Source organism: Dryobates pubescens, chromosome 26 (genome assembly GCF_014839835.1).
Source record: "Dryobates pubescens isolate bDryPub1 chromosome 26, bDryPub1.pri, whole genome shotgun sequence".
NCBI lineage: Eukaryota > Metazoa > Chordata > Aves > Piciformes > Picidae > Dryobates > Dryobates pubescens.
This window is the reverse complement of record NC_071637.1, coordinates 2,896,222-2,912,173: the sequence shown is the minus strand read 5'-3', so window position 1 is coordinate 2,912,173 and position 15,952 is coordinate 2,896,222. Positions and strand designations below refer to the sequence as shown.

The 15,952-nt window shown below is 60.8% G+C and overlaps 1 protein-coding gene across 1 annotated transcript in view; it reads right to left on the bottom strand.

Annotated features, from left to right (window-relative positions):
• LOC104302198 (hydrocephalus-inducing protein homolog) overlaps positions 1-15,952 on the bottom strand; it is a 76,333-nt gene that overhangs the window by 17,298 nt on the left and 43,083 nt on the right. The window contains exons 31-47 of the mRNA XM_054173345.1: positions 12,962-13,139; positions 12,502-12,632; positions 11,670-11,782; positions 10,609-10,745; positions 9,698-9,825; positions 9,413-9,604; positions 8,879-9,028; positions 8,069-8,308; positions 7,618-7,792; positions 6,683-6,838; positions 5,989-6,174; positions 4,926-5,110; positions 4,350-4,451; positions 3,932-4,115; positions 3,366-3,507; positions 1,719-1,848; positions 425-1,015 (exon numbers count right to left, since the gene is read on the bottom strand). Coding sequence (XP_054029320.1) covers positions 425-1,015; positions 1,719-1,848; positions 3,366-3,507; positions 3,932-4,115; positions 4,350-4,451; positions 4,926-5,110; positions 5,989-6,174; positions 6,683-6,838; positions 7,618-7,792; positions 8,069-8,308; positions 8,879-9,028; positions 9,413-9,604; positions 9,698-9,825; positions 10,609-10,745; positions 11,670-11,782; positions 12,502-12,632; positions 12,962-13,139 — 3,120 coding nt within the window. The remainder of the gene's footprint in view (positions 1-424; positions 1,016-1,718; positions 1,849-3,365; positions 3,508-3,931; positions 4,116-4,349; positions 4,452-4,925; positions 5,111-5,988; positions 6,175-6,682; positions 6,839-7,617; positions 7,793-8,068; positions 8,309-8,878; positions 9,029-9,412; positions 9,605-9,697; positions 9,826-10,608; positions 10,746-11,669; positions 11,783-12,501; positions 12,633-12,961; positions 13,140-15,952) is intronic.

The following is a 15,952-nucleotide window of genomic DNA, read 5'->3' as shown; positions in this document are numbered from 1 at the left end:
CCTTGGTCATGCTCCTGTGGCCTCCATCCTCACACCTCCTTAAAGACACTGAGCTGTTGGTGAGCTCCGATTGATTGAGGTGGAGCACAGCCCTTGCTCTGCCCAGGGTGGGGAGCAGGCTCCAGAGCAGTGCCAGGACTACAGGTGGCACTTGCAGAGGAATCTCTGCCCCAAGTGACTCAGCTGAAGGAAGCAAAGCCCAGGGGCTGCCCTGGCACCACCTTTCTCTCCAGACTGGGAGAGCAGCTGACAGGCAGGAGGCCTGCACAGAGAGCACTCCCTATGCCCCCAGCCAAACCACAAGGCTGCTGAGGGGCAGCAGCAGCAGCCTGGAGAAGGCTCTGTGCCATTGGCACCTGGTGGGGCACAAGGCCCCAGGGCCCACACAGGGCAGGCTCAGCACCTGAGCATTGTGGGGCTCTACCTGCTCTGCCCCTGGCAGCTTCCTGCTCTCCAGGATGGTGCTCAGCACATCTGCAGTGCTCAGCACCTCGATGTCCAAGCAGGGCACGCCAACTTCTTGGCCACTGGCTGACCCTGCTGCACCGCCCCCTGCCAGCTGAGACAACTTGGGGGCCTCAGGAGGCTTCAGTTTCTCCAGGAGCTCTTTCTCCAGGAGCTCTTTCTCCAGCCTCTCCTGACGCTCCTTCTTTTTAGTCTTCTGCCTCCTGGGGCTGGAGAAATGCTGATGATGATCTTCCTGGTTTGAAGGGGCCAGCAGGACACCCTGCACCCTGTCCCAGCATGACAAAACATGTGCCACATCTTTCTGTGATGCCTCATAGGCCTTAAACCTCAGGGCCAAGTTCTTGCCGTCAGCCTGGCCTTGCTCTTTGGTTTCCACCACTGAGCAGGTGTCTGCTGGGGCAAGCTTGCTCTGCTTGTTCCCATCTTCCCTGTCAGCTGCAGCAGAGGCTGGGCCCTCCTTGGCAGACCTCTTCTTGCCTGCCTGCTCGCTGGCACTCATCTGCTTGCTGGTGGGCACGCTGGCGCTGCTGCTGGGTGTGTTCATGGTCTGGGCAGGAGGAGCAGGAGAAAGCCATCAGCATTTCAAAGCAGGACTCAAATGCTACAGGACACTGATGATCTTTACAACAGCAGCCCAAGCAGCAGCTGTGCCAGGTGCTCTACAAGTCCCAGGCCAGAACACAGCTGGTACCCAGTTTAGCTCAACTGAAACCAGGGTCAGTGCCAGACCCACAAGCAGTCAGCAACACAGGAGCTGCCCCAAGCCAAGTAGGGAACTCCAGAGCCCTCCCTCCTCCTGAGCAGTCCTTGGGGCTTGTTTCTGGGGTGCTGAGCACCCCTGACTCTTTAGGAAGCCTGGCTGCTCACAAACCCCTGGGTCCTGCTGGTCTCTCCTGCCAGGCAGGCAGGAGCAGACCCCACTTCCCAGGCAGGCCCTGGCTCAGAGCTGCAGGGCACAAGCAGGGTGGGGAGGAATGCTGGACCAAAGCCATCTAGGACTGCCCAGGGCATGGCTGGAGCCCTGTGGAGCCAGGCCTCAGAGGCAGCCTGCTCCCAGAAGAGCAGCTCACCCACAGAGCTGTGGCAAAGCCCCTGGTGAAGCAGCAGCACCATCAGGCACCAGCTGTTGTTTCCCAGCACAGCCCCAGCCAGGAGCAGGCTGCCCAGCACGGCCTGGGGCTGCTGCATTCCCAGCAGGGCTGCAGCTCAGCGGGAAGGTCCCCAGGGCTCTTGCTCACACAGCCACCCACCTCCCTGACCAGAGGCTGCCTTTTCTGCTCTTTCTTGCTCTTCTTCAAGTTCCTCAGCTCCTCTGCCTCCTGCCAGTGCTGCAGCTCCTGCTGCTGCTCCTGCAGCTCTCCAGCCAGCCGCTGCAGCGCCCTGCAGCAAGGCAAAGGGAGAGCAGCTCTGAGAGTCACCACCAGAGCCCTGGGCTCCTGCACTGCAGCCGCTGACCCTGAGCCCATGCAGAGCCCTTACAACCTCTCCATGGACCTCCCTCAAGCTGGGGAGGCTGGGAACATTCAAAGTGAGGAAAGGGGGGAGGGGGTCTGCCAGGCCAGCCCCAATGAGGTTTTGCTGTTGGAAGGGCTAAATCCTGCTGCTGCTCCAGTAAGGTCCCCCCAGGCCCTGGCCAAAGGCTGCTCCACCATCACTCCACATTGATGCCTGAAGCTCTCTCTTGATTTCCCAGAGCAGAGCAGCTTACCAACCACTTACACCTAGTTAGCCCTGCACCAGTGCTCAGAATCAGAGACTCACAGAATCCCTTTGGGTGGAAGAAATCCTTCAGATCATCAAGTCCAACCAAGAACCCAGCACTGCCAGCTCACCACTAAACCATGCTCCTCAGCACCACCTCTACAGGGCTTTTTCAGTCTCTCCAGGGGACTCCACTACTGCCCTGAGCAGCCTGGGCCAGGCCTTGACAACCCTTTTGTGGTGAAGAAACTGTTCCTCATGTCCAACCTAAACCTCCTCTATGCAGCTTGAGGCCATTTCCTCTTGTCCTATCGCTTGGTCCTTGGGAGAAGAGACCAAACCCTGCAGCTGGCTCCAACCTCTTTTCAGGGAGCTGTAGAGAGCCAGAAGGTCTCCCCTCAGCCTCCTCTTCTCCAGGCTAAACAATGCCAGCTGCCTAAGCTGCTCCTCACCAGCCCTGTTCTCCAGACCCTTCCCCATCTTCATTGCCCTTCTCTGGACACACTCCAGCCCTTCAGTATCCTTCCAAAACTGAATCTAGGCTTGGACATGTGGCCTCCCCAGTGCCCAGTACAGGGGGACAGTCACTTCCCTGCTCCTGCTGACCACACTATTGCTGATCCCACCCAAGATGCTCACTGATGCCAACTCTGCTTGGCTTATCCAGCCCTCCTCCAGGGGCATGGCCTGCTCCTTACGGAGGACAGCCACAGCAGTCAGCAAACAAAGGCTGCAGCAGCTCCCCTCCTGCAAAACAGGCTCTGAACAAAGAAGATTCCTGCTGGAACCCAGCTGTGACTGTGGGAAACCTGTGCTGTCTGCCCTGGCAGATGTGCCTCACACAGACCCACACCACAGGCCCTCTGCTGAGGTGAGGAAGGGCTGAAGGTGATGGGAATTAACATCATGAACTTAGAGGCCCTCAGAAGTGCAAGTGCAAGGCCAGCCCAGCTGCCTGCAGCAGGCTCTGAGCCTGAGGCCTCAGCACTAGCAGGAGGAGATGTTCTCAGCTCCCTGCAGGAAGCTCTCTCCTCTGCTGGCAGCCAGGCAGGGGGAAGGCAGCATCCTTGTGCCGCTCGGCAGGGACACTTTTGGCCTCTGCTCTGGAACGCCCCCCGAGCCCAACCAAGGCCCCAGAGCAGGGACACCTTTCAGGGACACTGTGCTGGGCAGTTCCCCACAGAAGGCTTACAGACCTCTGCCGCCTCTCCCTCTGGAGCTGTCGGATCCTGCGCTCCAGCTGAGCTTTCTGCTCTTCTGTGAGGGCATCGTACTCCTCCTCCCCCAGCTCCCAGAGCTGTGCTTCCTCCCTCCTGGCCGCTTCTTCCCGCTCCCGGCCTTCAGCAGGCACCAGAGGAGAGACAGAGCAGAGCTGTGCTGGGGGAGCTGCCAGGAGCCACAGCTCTGGCCCAGCCCAGCCCTGCCAGGAGACAGCAGGGAGCTCACAGCCCTGCTCCCAGCTCCAGAGAACTCCCAAACTAGCAGCAGTCTGGCACATATGCATGGTGCACGTCCGGCTGCTGCTCAGACACTGAGCCACAGCAGCTTGCACTTGGGCCCAAGCTTCAGTGCTGGAGCCTGAGAGAAGTCTCACAGCCTCAGCTCTGCTGTGTTTTAAGCAACAATGAGCTGCACCAAGGCAGGAAGTCGAAGGCTTCCTGAAACCACCTCTCACCAGCTCTGCTGGTGAACCAGACACATGTGGACAGGGCTGAGGGCTGTGGAGAGAAGCCTTGGGAGGCAGGGAGATGAGGATTCTCACCTTCCTGCTCCTCTGCAGCTGCCTGCCTGGCTTGCCAAGAGGCAAAACCCTGGAGCAGGTTCACAAAATAGATGTGAGGTCGATTTCCAACGGCTTTGAGCAGGCAGAGGAGAGCAGACACCGTGCTGCCTGCAAAGAGGCTCTGCAGGCCATCAAACACCACTCCCTGGGAGCAGTCCCTCAGCTGGGAAGAAAGGCCAAGAGAAAATCAGCTGTGCCATGCTGGAGCTCTGGCCACTCGGTGACAAAGGTCACCAAGCAGCTGTCCCAAGCTCTGAGCTGTCCCCATGGCCCTGCCAGCTGCTGGCATCTGCAGCTTCCCCAAGGAGCCCAGGACCCCTCCAACAGCAGGACTCCTCATGCTCTGCCAGCTGTGCCTATCCAGCAGGAAGGTGTCCCTTGCCCCCTGGCCACGCACCTGCAGCCTTTCAGAGAGGATGGCCACCAGCAGCTCTTCGGGCAGCACGCAGCTCGCCGTGCCCAGCTCTGCCACCATGCTGCCCCTGGGGCTCAGCCAGGGCTGCGCAGGAGGGGCAGAGACGAGAGAAGAGCCGGAGGAGCCCTGCAGTGTTGAACACCACCACACTGAACATCACCAGAACAGAAGCCCCCTTGGGACCCCCTGGGCAATCCCAGCTGCTGGGCTTGGAGCTGAGCTCTCTCACTAGCAAGAGACTGAAAGGAAACCGCTGGCCAGCGGCTCCAGGGGACAACCCTGCGGAGCACAGCCCTTGGGCAGCAGCCCCCAGCGCTGGCACCGGCACCCAGCACAGGAAGGACAAGCAGCTGACCAGGCCTCCTGGACTAGCCCAGGGCAGGGCTGGTGTCCCCATCCCTGAGGGACTGGAAAGCCACAGAGATGTGGTGCTGAGGGACACGGTGTAGTGGTGACCTGGCAGTGCAGGGTCAGCAGCTGGATTTGATCATCTTTGAGTCCTATCCCAACCAAAACGGCTCTCAAAGGTAACAGGAAGGTCCCTGGCACCAGGCTCACCTGGGAGCCTGAGGGCTCCGTCGGAAGCTGTCTCTCAGCCGAAGCCTTCCCCTTGCCGGCCGCAGCTCCGGGCTGGCCTCGGGAGCCGAGGGGCTGCTGGCTGCCTTTGTCCACAGAGCTCCGGGGCAAGCTCAGCCTGGCCTTGGTGCTGCGCCGCTGCCGGAAGGCAGCAGCTGCCCTCACACCTGCGGAGGGCCCAGAGGGCTCAGGGGGCTGCTGTGAGCAGCACACAAGCACCTTCCACCCCAGGGGGCACCCTGGCAGGGACACTGCACTCGCTGTTCTCCAGAAGCAGCTCCTTCCCTGCTCTCCTCTTCATGTGGCAGAATAGACGAACCTGGCACTGCATGTGCAAGCCAGAGAGGTTTTGGTGCCTTGCCCCACCTCCACTGTCCATCCCCACTGGAGCCAAGACCTCCAGAGGAGACAACCCTGCCAGGGACCCAGACCCTTCTTCCTTCCACCAGCTTTCAACCCAGTCAGGTTCAAAGCTGAGCAATGCCAAGCTAGCCCAAGCAGAGCCAAGCTATGGCCTCACCCTGCAGAGCCTGGGCTACCAACGGCCCCAGAAAGGCTCCTCAAAGAGCTTGGACTCACGTGGAGAACAGCTCAGTGTGCAGGAGCTGCAGGAGCTGACAGCACCCCCAGGGAAACCGCTGGAGAAAAGAGCTCAGCTACAGCATGGCTCTCATCTCAGACTCCTCTGGGAGCTTCTGCCCTTCCTCTTGGGCTTGTGAAGCCACAAAGTCAGTCACCTAATGCTTAAGGAGCCACTTCAGAGGGCTGTGCCTGCTGAAAGCAGGCAGAAGTTCTGCCTGATGGCCGTGAGGGAGAGGATGGAGATTGCACACAGGCAAGGGAAAAGCTCTGAGAAAGATGCTTCCCCACCCCTAGCAAAGGAAGATGTGCAGAGAAGGCCAGGCCAGGCAGAGTGCCCCTGCATGAGCCCTTAGGCTGGAGCCTGAGTCCCCAGGGAGGCTCTCTGAAAGGGCTCTGCCCTGCTCCGTGCCGCAGCCCTGCTCCCCGAGAGCCCCCGGGGCTGTGCCACCGCTCCGGGCCCAGCCTGGCTCCTTACGGGCATCCTGTGCCTGCTGAAGGCTCTGCTGGCTGCCGGCGGCGCTGCACAGCTCCCGGGCTCGCCGCCCTGCCGCGCTGCTCCCGGCCGCCACGGCCTCGTTCACCACAGCGTCCAGGGACAGGCAGGCGGCGCCGTAGTGCTTGGCCAGGGCGGCCGCTACCGACGTCTTGCCTGCAGCGAGAGGGAGGCTGCTTGGGGACCCCTGCACCCGGAGGGCTCGCCGGGGACAGGCGCTGCCAGGTGCCCAGGCAGATGAGGACTTCATCCCTTCGGGATCCACCTCAAGCCTGGGCCCGGGGCGCTGCTCTGAGCCCTGTGCCACCACCGCTCAGACCATCCCCTGGCCTCTGCCGCTTGGCCTTGCCTCAGGCAGCATCTGGGCACAGTTTAGGGCTCAGTCCGGGCTCGGGACTGCTGCACAGGCAACAGGGACACCAGGCACCGTGGTGCCATGCAGCAAGGGGCACATGGTCACCCTCCTGGGGGGAACCAGAGCCCAGCTGCAGGGACAGCAGATGAGCCACACCACCGGCACCAGCTGCTGAGGGCCTGGGAGCACCCCAGCAGAGCTGTGCCTCACCCTGCAGTGCTTCAGCTGCTCAACCAAGCACCATGGTCCACCAGGACATGCCTCTCCCGCTTCCCCCCTTCTCACAGCCAAGGGCTGCAGCTCAGGTACCTGCCAGGGGTGCCCCATGGATGATGACCACGATCCCTTTGTGCTGTGGGGCTCCTTCAGGGATGCTGAGGTACCGGGCGAGGGCCCTACGGACTGGGCTGGCCTCCAGTTCTTCTGTGGCCTCCCTGATGCTGGTGGTGCTTTGCTGATGCTCAGCTGTGCAGAAATGGGGAGAAGAGTCAGCCTCCTGCCTACCTGTGATCCTCATCAGCCCCTCCAGCCCCTCAGATCCTGGGAGAGGAGACTCTGCTCAAACCAATGTCACATCCATGGACTTCCTTTCAGCTTGTGCAGAGATCAGGCTCTGCCCTTGATGCTGCTGAACGTGCCCAGAAGTAAATGGGGTGGCAGAAAGAGGAAAGCAGAGCATGCAGCAACACCTAAAAGGACTGAGACAAATCTCCTTCCATCAACTGTCTGCATGGTCCTCATGGGAGTTTGGTCCCAGGGCCTGCTGAGTAAGTAGGGCACAGGCAGAAAGGGGCATCTGACATAGTCCCACGGGAGAGGCTCCACCTGGCTGCTTTAGAAATGTCACTGCAGCAGATGTGGCTGGGCTCTGAATTCACCAGAACAGCCCTTAGGAGGTCACTCAGAGCACCTCAGCTTGCAGTGCCAGGGAGGATAGCAAAGGTGCTGACCTGCCCAGGACAGCTTCACCATCCCCCTGACCCCAGCAGCTCCCGGGGCAGAGATGCTCCTTTACCAAAGCTGAGGAAAACTTCCCAGACCTCTCCCTTGGCCCTGGCCCTCCTGCAAGGGGACATTTTGAGTTCTTCCCCAGACAGGGCAGACAGAAGCTTGCTTTGCTTGCACTCATGGCTGTCACAGGTTTCACCCTGGACCTGCTCCACCAGGCTAGGGAATGAGGAGAGCTCAGGGGAAGGGGGCTGGGCTCCCTGCTGAGCCTCCACTCCAGACAACCAACGTCAAACCTTCATCCTTGTCCTGGGCTGCTGGGTCTTGAGGACTGGACTTGGCCTGCTCCTCCTGCAGCCTCTTCTGGCCCTGACAGCCCTCCAGCAGCTCTGGAGGCAGCTGCTCCCCTGGGGCCCGTGGAGGCAGCAGCAAGGTCCTGCGGCAGTCGTAGCCTTCCAGCTCCCGCAGGATCTGTGCGTGGGAAAGAGAAACCACAGGGGGGAGGCACTGCTGGAGCTCCAGCACAGGAGCAGCTCCCCAGCCAAGCCATCTTCTCCCTCGTGCCTCCCTCCCACCAGCATGGACCAGCCAAGCCCCTCCACAGCCTGCCAGCAGCAGGAGCTAACCCTGCACCACCACCAGGCTTTGCCCTGGCTCTGTCTCCAGCTCCCTGGCACCAGGCTGGGGATGCCACAGTGCCCTGAAGCTCCAGGCACGGGGACCTGGGGACCAGACCTTCTCTCTTACCTGCTCCTCAGCAAGGTACTGCTGGTCAAACTCCAGAGAGTAAAACTCGATGGGGAACTCACAAGGGTTCTTCACCACCACGGTCCCCTGTGCCCCAGGGCTGGCTGGCAGCACTGGCCCCAGCTCCAGCTCTTCAGGGCAGAACTCCAGGCGTGGCTCCAACCCACTCCCCAAGACCAGCAGCTGGAGGTGCTGGCTGCTCTGGCAGATGTTCAACTTCAGTTGGCTCATGTAGAGCTTCTGAAAAGAGAGAAGTGCAGAAGCTCCTCCATGAAGTGCCAGGTGGCAGGGCCTCAAATCCACCCCATGCCCCAAGGCCAGGGGTGGTACCAGCACCTCTGAGGTGAATGGAGAACAGAAAAGAGGACAAGGAGGGATGGTTTGGAACTGAAAAAGGGAGATGCAGACTCCAAGGAAGGGAGACACTTTGGAAGCTGAATGCTGAGCCTCTGGCCCAGGCTGCCCAAAGAGGTGGGAGATGCCCCAGCCCTGGAGCCATCCCTGGGACAGGGCAGTGCTTAGCAGAAAGGTCCACAGGGTTCTACTGCCCAGTGCCCTGGCACTGCTGTGTTGGGCAAACAGCAGCTGAACAAGAGGGGCAGAGGAGCTCTCCCTGGCCAGACAGGAGGGAGGGGGGTGTCCTCTGCTCAGTGTTTGGCTCTCCAAGCCCCCTCTGCAGAGGCTGCAGCAGGGGAAGCTGAGCTTGCAGAAAGCTGCATGTTGAGGAAGAGCTCAGTTCCTGCTCCCTGCCTGGGCTCTCCTCACCACACTGCCCTGGCAGACCTCCTGGGGCTCCTCTACCCAGCTCACCTCTTCCACGGGGGAAAATCTAACTTGCAGGTTGCACCACTGCCCAGGGTCCAGGACTCCAGCTGAGGGAAGCACCTCAAAGACAGAGGCCTTGGCCTTCAGCTCCTGCGGCAGCTTCCCACGCCTGCTGGCCGGCAAAGGTTTGTCCACCTGAGCACAAAAGCAGAGGGGCTGAGGTCTCCTTGCTCTGGCAGGACAGAGCTGGCTTCCTGCAGTGCTGACACTCAGGGGGTAAGAGCACACAGCCCAACCAGATGTGGCCACCACTGGCCTAGAACTGGTGGCAAAAGGTGGAGGCAGGACAGGCAGCTGGGGAGGCTGCTCCTCAGAAGAGGAGCAAGGGCTGAAGATGGCAGAAAGTGAAGCACCAGCTGGGGACCAGGCCCAGGGGATGCAGCTTTGCTCTGGACCCTCCAAAGCCTCCTCAGACAAGCTGGAGCCCAAGTGTTCAAGCAGCCAGAGGAGCAGAGAGGACAAGAGAGGGGAAAGGCAGGCAGCCAAGAGGATCCAAGTCACAGCCTGCCTGTGCTTTACCTTCTGAGCAGGCTCAGCCCTGCTGAGGAACCACTGGCAGGGCACTTGGATCTGATTGTAGAGCCGGATGGTCTCTTCCTGGCACTGCCCACACTGAATAGCAGAGAGCTCCAGCCTGTCCCTGGAGAGGCTGAGGGATGGCACAGCCACCCTGGCATGGAGGAGGACACGAAATGTGGGGCCTCCTGCTACCTAGTGAGGGACAGAGCATCCAGGTGAGATCCCAGCCTGCCACCTGCCCCAGCAGGCAGTGTGGGCACAGGGAGGGGGGGAGGCACAGGGCACCTGGAGGGGCAGCAGCACATCCACCTCGCCCAGCGGCAGGGCGGCACTTTGGGGCTCCAAGCACACAGTGAAGGTCCTGCTCTGGGAGCAGGGCAGCTGCTTCACCAGCCCCAGGTCCACGCTGAAGCCTTCAACAGATGGAAATGAAGCAGCTGAGGCACAGGTGACATGAGATGGGGCACAAGCACCTTAAGGCCTGGCAAGTGTCCTGGCTGGCAGCTCTGGGAAGGATCCTTTGCACCTCCAGAGAAGCTGCTGCTCCTTCCCCCTTGGCAAAAGCTTTGCACAGCCAGAGCCCAGGACCCACAGGGGAAAGGAAAACGTTGCAGCTGAGGAGCTCCAGCAAGTCCAGGGAAGGACACTCAGACCTCTTCAAAGAGCTCCCATGCCATGGTGCTCCCTAAAACCAGCTGGGAGGAGACCTCTGAGCACCCTTCCTGCACAGCAAGGCAGCCTTTGGTGGTGCTGCAGCCTTGCCTCAGGGCTGATTCCAGAAGCTGTTTTGCTACCCCCAGGGGAGGCTGAACACAAGGGCCAGGACCTCGTGAGCCTCACACCAAGCAGCTCAGCACCACCGAGGCTCCAGCTCCTTGCGACACAAGGCCAGAGAGTGCACAGAGAAACTCAGATGGAGCTGAAGGCAGCCAAGTGCAGAAGGTGCTGAGAGGTGACCAAGGTGCTCACCCACCCAGCCCCTGCAGGGCAGACTTAGGGCAGCCCCAGGCAGGCCAGGCCTCTGGGCACTGCTGGCCAGGAGAGCTCAGGCTCTAGAGCAGCAGGCAGCGGGTCCCAAGGAGGACAAAGCTTTACAAACAAGTGCTCCAAGAGAACTCCCCATGGCCAGTGGCTCAGACTGGGCTGTCCCAGGCAGCTCTTGCAAGGCCACAGGAAGTGTCCCCAGCACTGCCTACCTGTGCCACTCAGGACCTGCCCACGGACTTGGAAGGACACAGGGAACTGCCCCGGGTTGGTGACCTTCACGGTGCGCCTGTGGCTGCCACCCAGAGCCACGCAGCCAAAGTCCAGGACGTGCTCAGGCAGCTCAGCTCTGCAGGGAGGAGGGAGGGCACTCCTGAAACCATTGCCTGGCCATGTTGCCACGGGATGGGAGATGCAAATCAGCTGGGAAAACTCAGCTCAAGCTGCTGAAACCCAACCCCTGACCGCCCGGGGACAAGGCTCTGGCCGCTCCCAGGGAAGGCAGGGCCCAGGTTCTATCAGCTCCCAGGGGCACCTTCAAACACAGCTGGTTCCCAATGGACACTGCCCACACCTCCTGTGCCACTGCAGAGAAGCCCACTGCAGCTCCACTGCTCTCAGTGCAACTGCTGAGCCTGGCCTACAGCCCAAGCCTGAAACTGCTTCAGGGCCTTGTCAGATTTGAGCCCCAGGAAACCTTCACCCAGCTTTGTCCCCAGAGCCCCAGGGACCACAGCCACCAACACCTGCAAGACCCATGGGAAGGTCCTGTCCAGAGCCATCCTACTGTTCTGCAGAGCATCTTCTGCCTTGGGCTGGAGCCTGCTGCACCTGCTCCTCAGCATAAAGCAGCAGAGGGAAGGAACAAGCAACCTAGGAGAGCCCTGCAGCACCCCCCCCAGCTGAGACTTTGCCAACCTGCTCTGGGGCCAAGTGTGGTCTGGTGGGAAAAAAAGGAAGCCAGCTCTGAGCTGCTTCTTTCAGAGCTGCTCAGCAGGAATGCTGTCTGTGCTGTCTGGAAGGGCCTGATGGTCTGCACTGGCTCCAGGAACAGAGCCCAGCATCTGTGGGGAGCTGGGCACCCCCAAAGCTCAGGGAAGTGAGGACACTCAGCTGCTGACAGGCAGCGTGGCAAAGCTCTCAGGAACAAACCCTTTCTGCTGCCCACAGCTGCTCCCAGCTCTGCAGACCCCAGCAGCTCTCAGCAGCAGGGCTGCACTGCTGGCTGTCACCCCCAGAGCAGCTGCAGGTGGCTGTGGAGGTCTCTACTCACTTGAGAAGCCTGCGGCGAGCACGCGGCCTAAGGGCAGCTTCCCCTGGGGCACTGCAGGCCACAGCTTCCTTGAGGAGGATGTCCTCCAGCTGCATCTGCAGCCCAGGGTCCAGCTGAGGCAAGGAAAGACAGGGGCTGCTTAGCCAAGGTCCTTCCCAGGGCACGGGCTTGCCTCTGACAGAGGATCCCAGCCTGCTCTTGTCCAGGGGCTGATGGAGTCCTCCTGTCTCACTGCTCAGTGCCTGGGACACCTCCAGCTCTCTTTGGCAGCACCTTCTCTCCAGAGCTACCAGCTCCAGCATCTTCACCTTCCCAGACACTGTTATCAAAGCCATGCCAGACACAGATGGACAAGCCAGAAACTTCTCAGAGCTCCAGGGATTTGCCTGCCCACAGGGAGTGCCAAAGCAAGCTGGACAAAAGCCCTCTTGAACAGGAGAGCAGGAGAGAGCTGCTGCCTCTTGGAGATGAGAGCTGAGCACAGTCCCAGGGCCAGCCCAGGCTGCTGCTCTCAGGCTCTGCAAACCTGGCAGGGCTTGGCCTGGGAGGAACCAACAGCCCAGAGATGGGGCCCCATCAATTCACCCCCGTGAGCATGGCCTGCAGGATCTCAGCCAGCTGCCAGGAAGTTCCTCCAGCTCCAGCAGGGAAAACTACCAGGGGTGGACAGCCCCTGGGGCAGCACTGAGCTGATGATAGTCATGGCTAAGTGTAGGCAGGGAGGTCCCACGTGCTAGCAGGGCCCCAAGAAGCCTGTTGTGGGGTACAAGGGGATGCAGTGACACAAGGGGAGAGGCTGTCTCGGGCCACAGAGGGCAGCAGCTGTTCTCACCGTTGCGTCCAAGTCATCTGGGGGTGGTTCTGTGGCTGCAGCCTCCCCCAGGACAACTTCTCCATCTCTTTCACTGTCCTTGGCCATCTGTTCTTTCACCTTCCTGAAGGCCTTCTCATATTTCTCATTCCCTGAAGGCAGAAACCCCCCAGAGTGCAGGGTGAGCATCTGAGCTGGGCAGCCCCCTCCCAACACCACCTCTCCCAGAAACACTCCTCCAGCAGCTCAGGGCAGTGGGTGCCTCTCCTCCTGCCTGCATGCTGATCTTCACCCCTGCCCATCTTCCTCCCACAGAGGAGCAGCTCAGCCCCAGCCAGGGGTGCAGGGTGGCTCCTGTGACACAGCCCACAGGGACTTCCAGAACCTGAGGAAGCCACCGGTGCTGCTCTGACAGCCTGGGGTGTATGACATGGGGGAAACCCCAGGAGAGCATCCTGAGGAGCAGACAGGCAGTGCTCACCTTGGATGTGCCTGGGCAGGTCCAGGCAGATCCTGGGGAAGCTTCCCACTCCTTTCAGGGAGACTTCTACTGGCTCCAGGTGACCCACTTGGAGCTGGAAAGTCTTGCAGAAGGCCCCAGGCGCCTCTGGCAGGTAGGAGACTCTCAGCAGCTGCTGCTGGCCGGCTCCAAGGTCACCCTGCAGGGAGAAGAGGCAGGGAATGCACCAAAGAGGGCTTGATGGAGGCAGGGCTCAGCCAGGCTCTCCTCTAGAAGACACCAGACAGCAGCACCTTCTAGCTGGCTTGTATCCAAGAGCTTGTCTCCTGCCCCAGGCTGCCAGCTCCCCTCCAGAGGGCTTGCAGGGATCCCAGAGTGGCAGCGTGGGGAGAGCTGGAAAGGACCTCTGGAGCTCATCCCTCCAACCCCCCTGCTAAAGCAGGGCACCCACAGCTGCTTGCCCAGGATCACCATGGCCAGGTGGAGCTGGAATCCCTCCAGAGCAGGAGGAGGCATTCCCTCAGCACAGCCTGGCCTTTGCTCAGCCCAGCACAGCTCTGCTGCTCACAGGCCTTGCCCTCAGCCAGCAGGAGCCAGGCCTGGGCCAAGCAAAGCTCTAGGACCAGTGCTGGGCAAGGCAAGGGAAGTGCCCCTGCCCTCTGCAGGGCCAGCAGCTCCTGTCCCAGCACCTCAGTGGTGTCCACTAGGGTCCCCAGCTCAAAAGGGACAGGGACCTACTGGAAAGAGTCCAAGGGAGACTACACAGATGCTGAGGGCCTGGAGCATCTTTGTGAGGATCAGAGGCTGAGACCCCTGGGGCTGTTGAGCCTGGAGAAGAGCAGACCCAGAGAGGGCCTCTGATCAATGCTCAGCAAGAGCTAAAGGGCTTGTGGGGGACAAGAGGATGGGGCTGGACTCTTGTCAGCGGTACCCACTGACAGGACAAGAGGCAAGGGGCATGAACTGGAACCCAGGAAGTTCCATCTGACCAGGAGGAGAGAGTTCTCTGGTGTGAGGGTGCTGGAGCCCTGGAGCAGGCTGCCCAGAGAAGCTGTGGAGTCTCCTATGGAGAGATTCCAAAGCCCCCTGGCCATTGTGATCCTGGGCAAGCTGCTGTGGGTGCCCTGCTGGAACGAGGAGGTTGGTCTGGATGATCCCCAGAGGCCCCTTGCAAACCATCCCCCCTATGGGATCCTGGGATTGCAGGCTGGTGTCCAGGGCTCTGATCCCCACCTGTGACTCCCACCAAACCTCCTGCCTGTGCAGCTCAGCTCAGGGGGCAGGAGCCTGCCCTGGCTCATGCTGAGCTCCAGAAAAAGGCCACAAGGATGAGCAGAGGGCTGGAGCTGCTCTGCTATGAGGACAGCCTGAGAGAGTTGGGGTTGTGCAGGCTGGAGAGGAGGAGGCTCCCAGGAGACCTTCTGGTGGCCTTCCAGGATCTGCAGGGGGCTGCAAGAAAGCTGGGGAGGGACTTTGGAGGGTGTCAGGGAGGGAGAGGACTGGGGGGGGATGGAGCAAAAGTAGAAGTGGAGAGATTCAGCTTGGCTGTGAGGAAGAAGTTGTTGCCCAGGAGGATGGTGAGAGCCTGGCACAGGCTGCCCAGGGAGGTGGTGGAAGCCTCCTGCCTGGAGGTGTTTGCAGCCAGGCTGGAGGTGGCTGTGAGCAACCTGCTGTGGTGTGAGGTGTCCCTGCCCATGGCAGGGGGTTGGGACTGGCTGAGCCTTGAGGTCCCTTCCAGCCCTGACAATTCTGTGATTCTATGAGCTGCAAACACATCTCTGGACACACAGCAGCAGAGCCTAGGACAAGATCTAGAACAGAAGGTGTCCCTGGGGCAGGCCATCTCCTCTCTGGCTTCCAGCAGAGCTGTCCCAGGCCAGAGCTGGCCTCACACCAGCCAGGTCCAGGGCAAAAGGAAGCAGCTCCAGAGCCACCTGGCTCTGGGTGACAGGACACCTCTGCAGCCTTCCTCAGCTGCCCACTGCACACAGGGCTGCACCTTCAGGTCCCTGCTCCCCTTCATGCTGCAGGGAGAAGCTGATGAGTGGGACAGGTCCTGCCAGCTGAGCCCTCACTCCAGCACAGGACACAGCCAGAGGCTGCCCAGCCCTGCTGCCAGCACCACCCAGCTGCCACAGCAGCACCAAGCAGAGCTGTGCCTGCAGGAGCTGGCAGGAAGAGGGCATGAGCCTGGCACCCCTTGCAGCAGGCAGGCAGGAGGAACCAGGGAAGCCATTTGGCTTCCTCTTCCCATGGCAACAAGGGCCTGAGACAGGAATGCTGCTCCAGCTCAGAGACAGCCACCCAAGGCTCAGGAGCTGAGATCACAGAATCCTGGAAGGGTTTGGGTGGGAAGGGACCTTTCAGGGTCACAGAATCACAGGGCTGGGAAGGGACCTCTGGAGATCATCCAGTCCAACCCCCCTGTCAGAGCAGGGTCACCTAGAGCAGCTGGCACAGGAATGCAGCCAGGAGGCTTTGGAATGACCCCAGAGGAGACTCCACAGCCTCTCTGGGCAGCCTGCCCCAGTGCCCCCCTGCCCTCAGCATACAGAAGTTCCTCCTGGTGTCAGATGGAACTGGGGGGTTGCAGGGTGTGCCCATTGCCCCTTGCCCTCTCCCTGGGCACCACTGACAAAAGCCTTGGCCAGAGCCTCCTGGCTACCCTTGAAGGCTATAGAAGCACTGAGGAGATCTCCCCTGTGTCCTGTCTTCTCCAGGCTACAAAGCCCCAAGCCCCTCAGCCTTTCTTCACAAGGCAGCTGTTCCAGTCCCCTCAGAGCCCTTTGCTGTACCCTCTCAAGCAGCTCCCACAGGTCCTGAGCAGGTCCTGAGCCCTGGGGACCACCACTTGGTGCAGACCTCCAGCTAGACTGTGCCAGCAGCTCCTTCAGCCCTGCAGTGAGCAGGGACAGCTGCAGCTGGGGCAGGCTGCTGGGATGCTGCCAACTCCTCTCTGCACTGCTCCAGCCCTGCTCAGCCCTGGCCCCCTCACTGCCCCCCCAGCTGCTG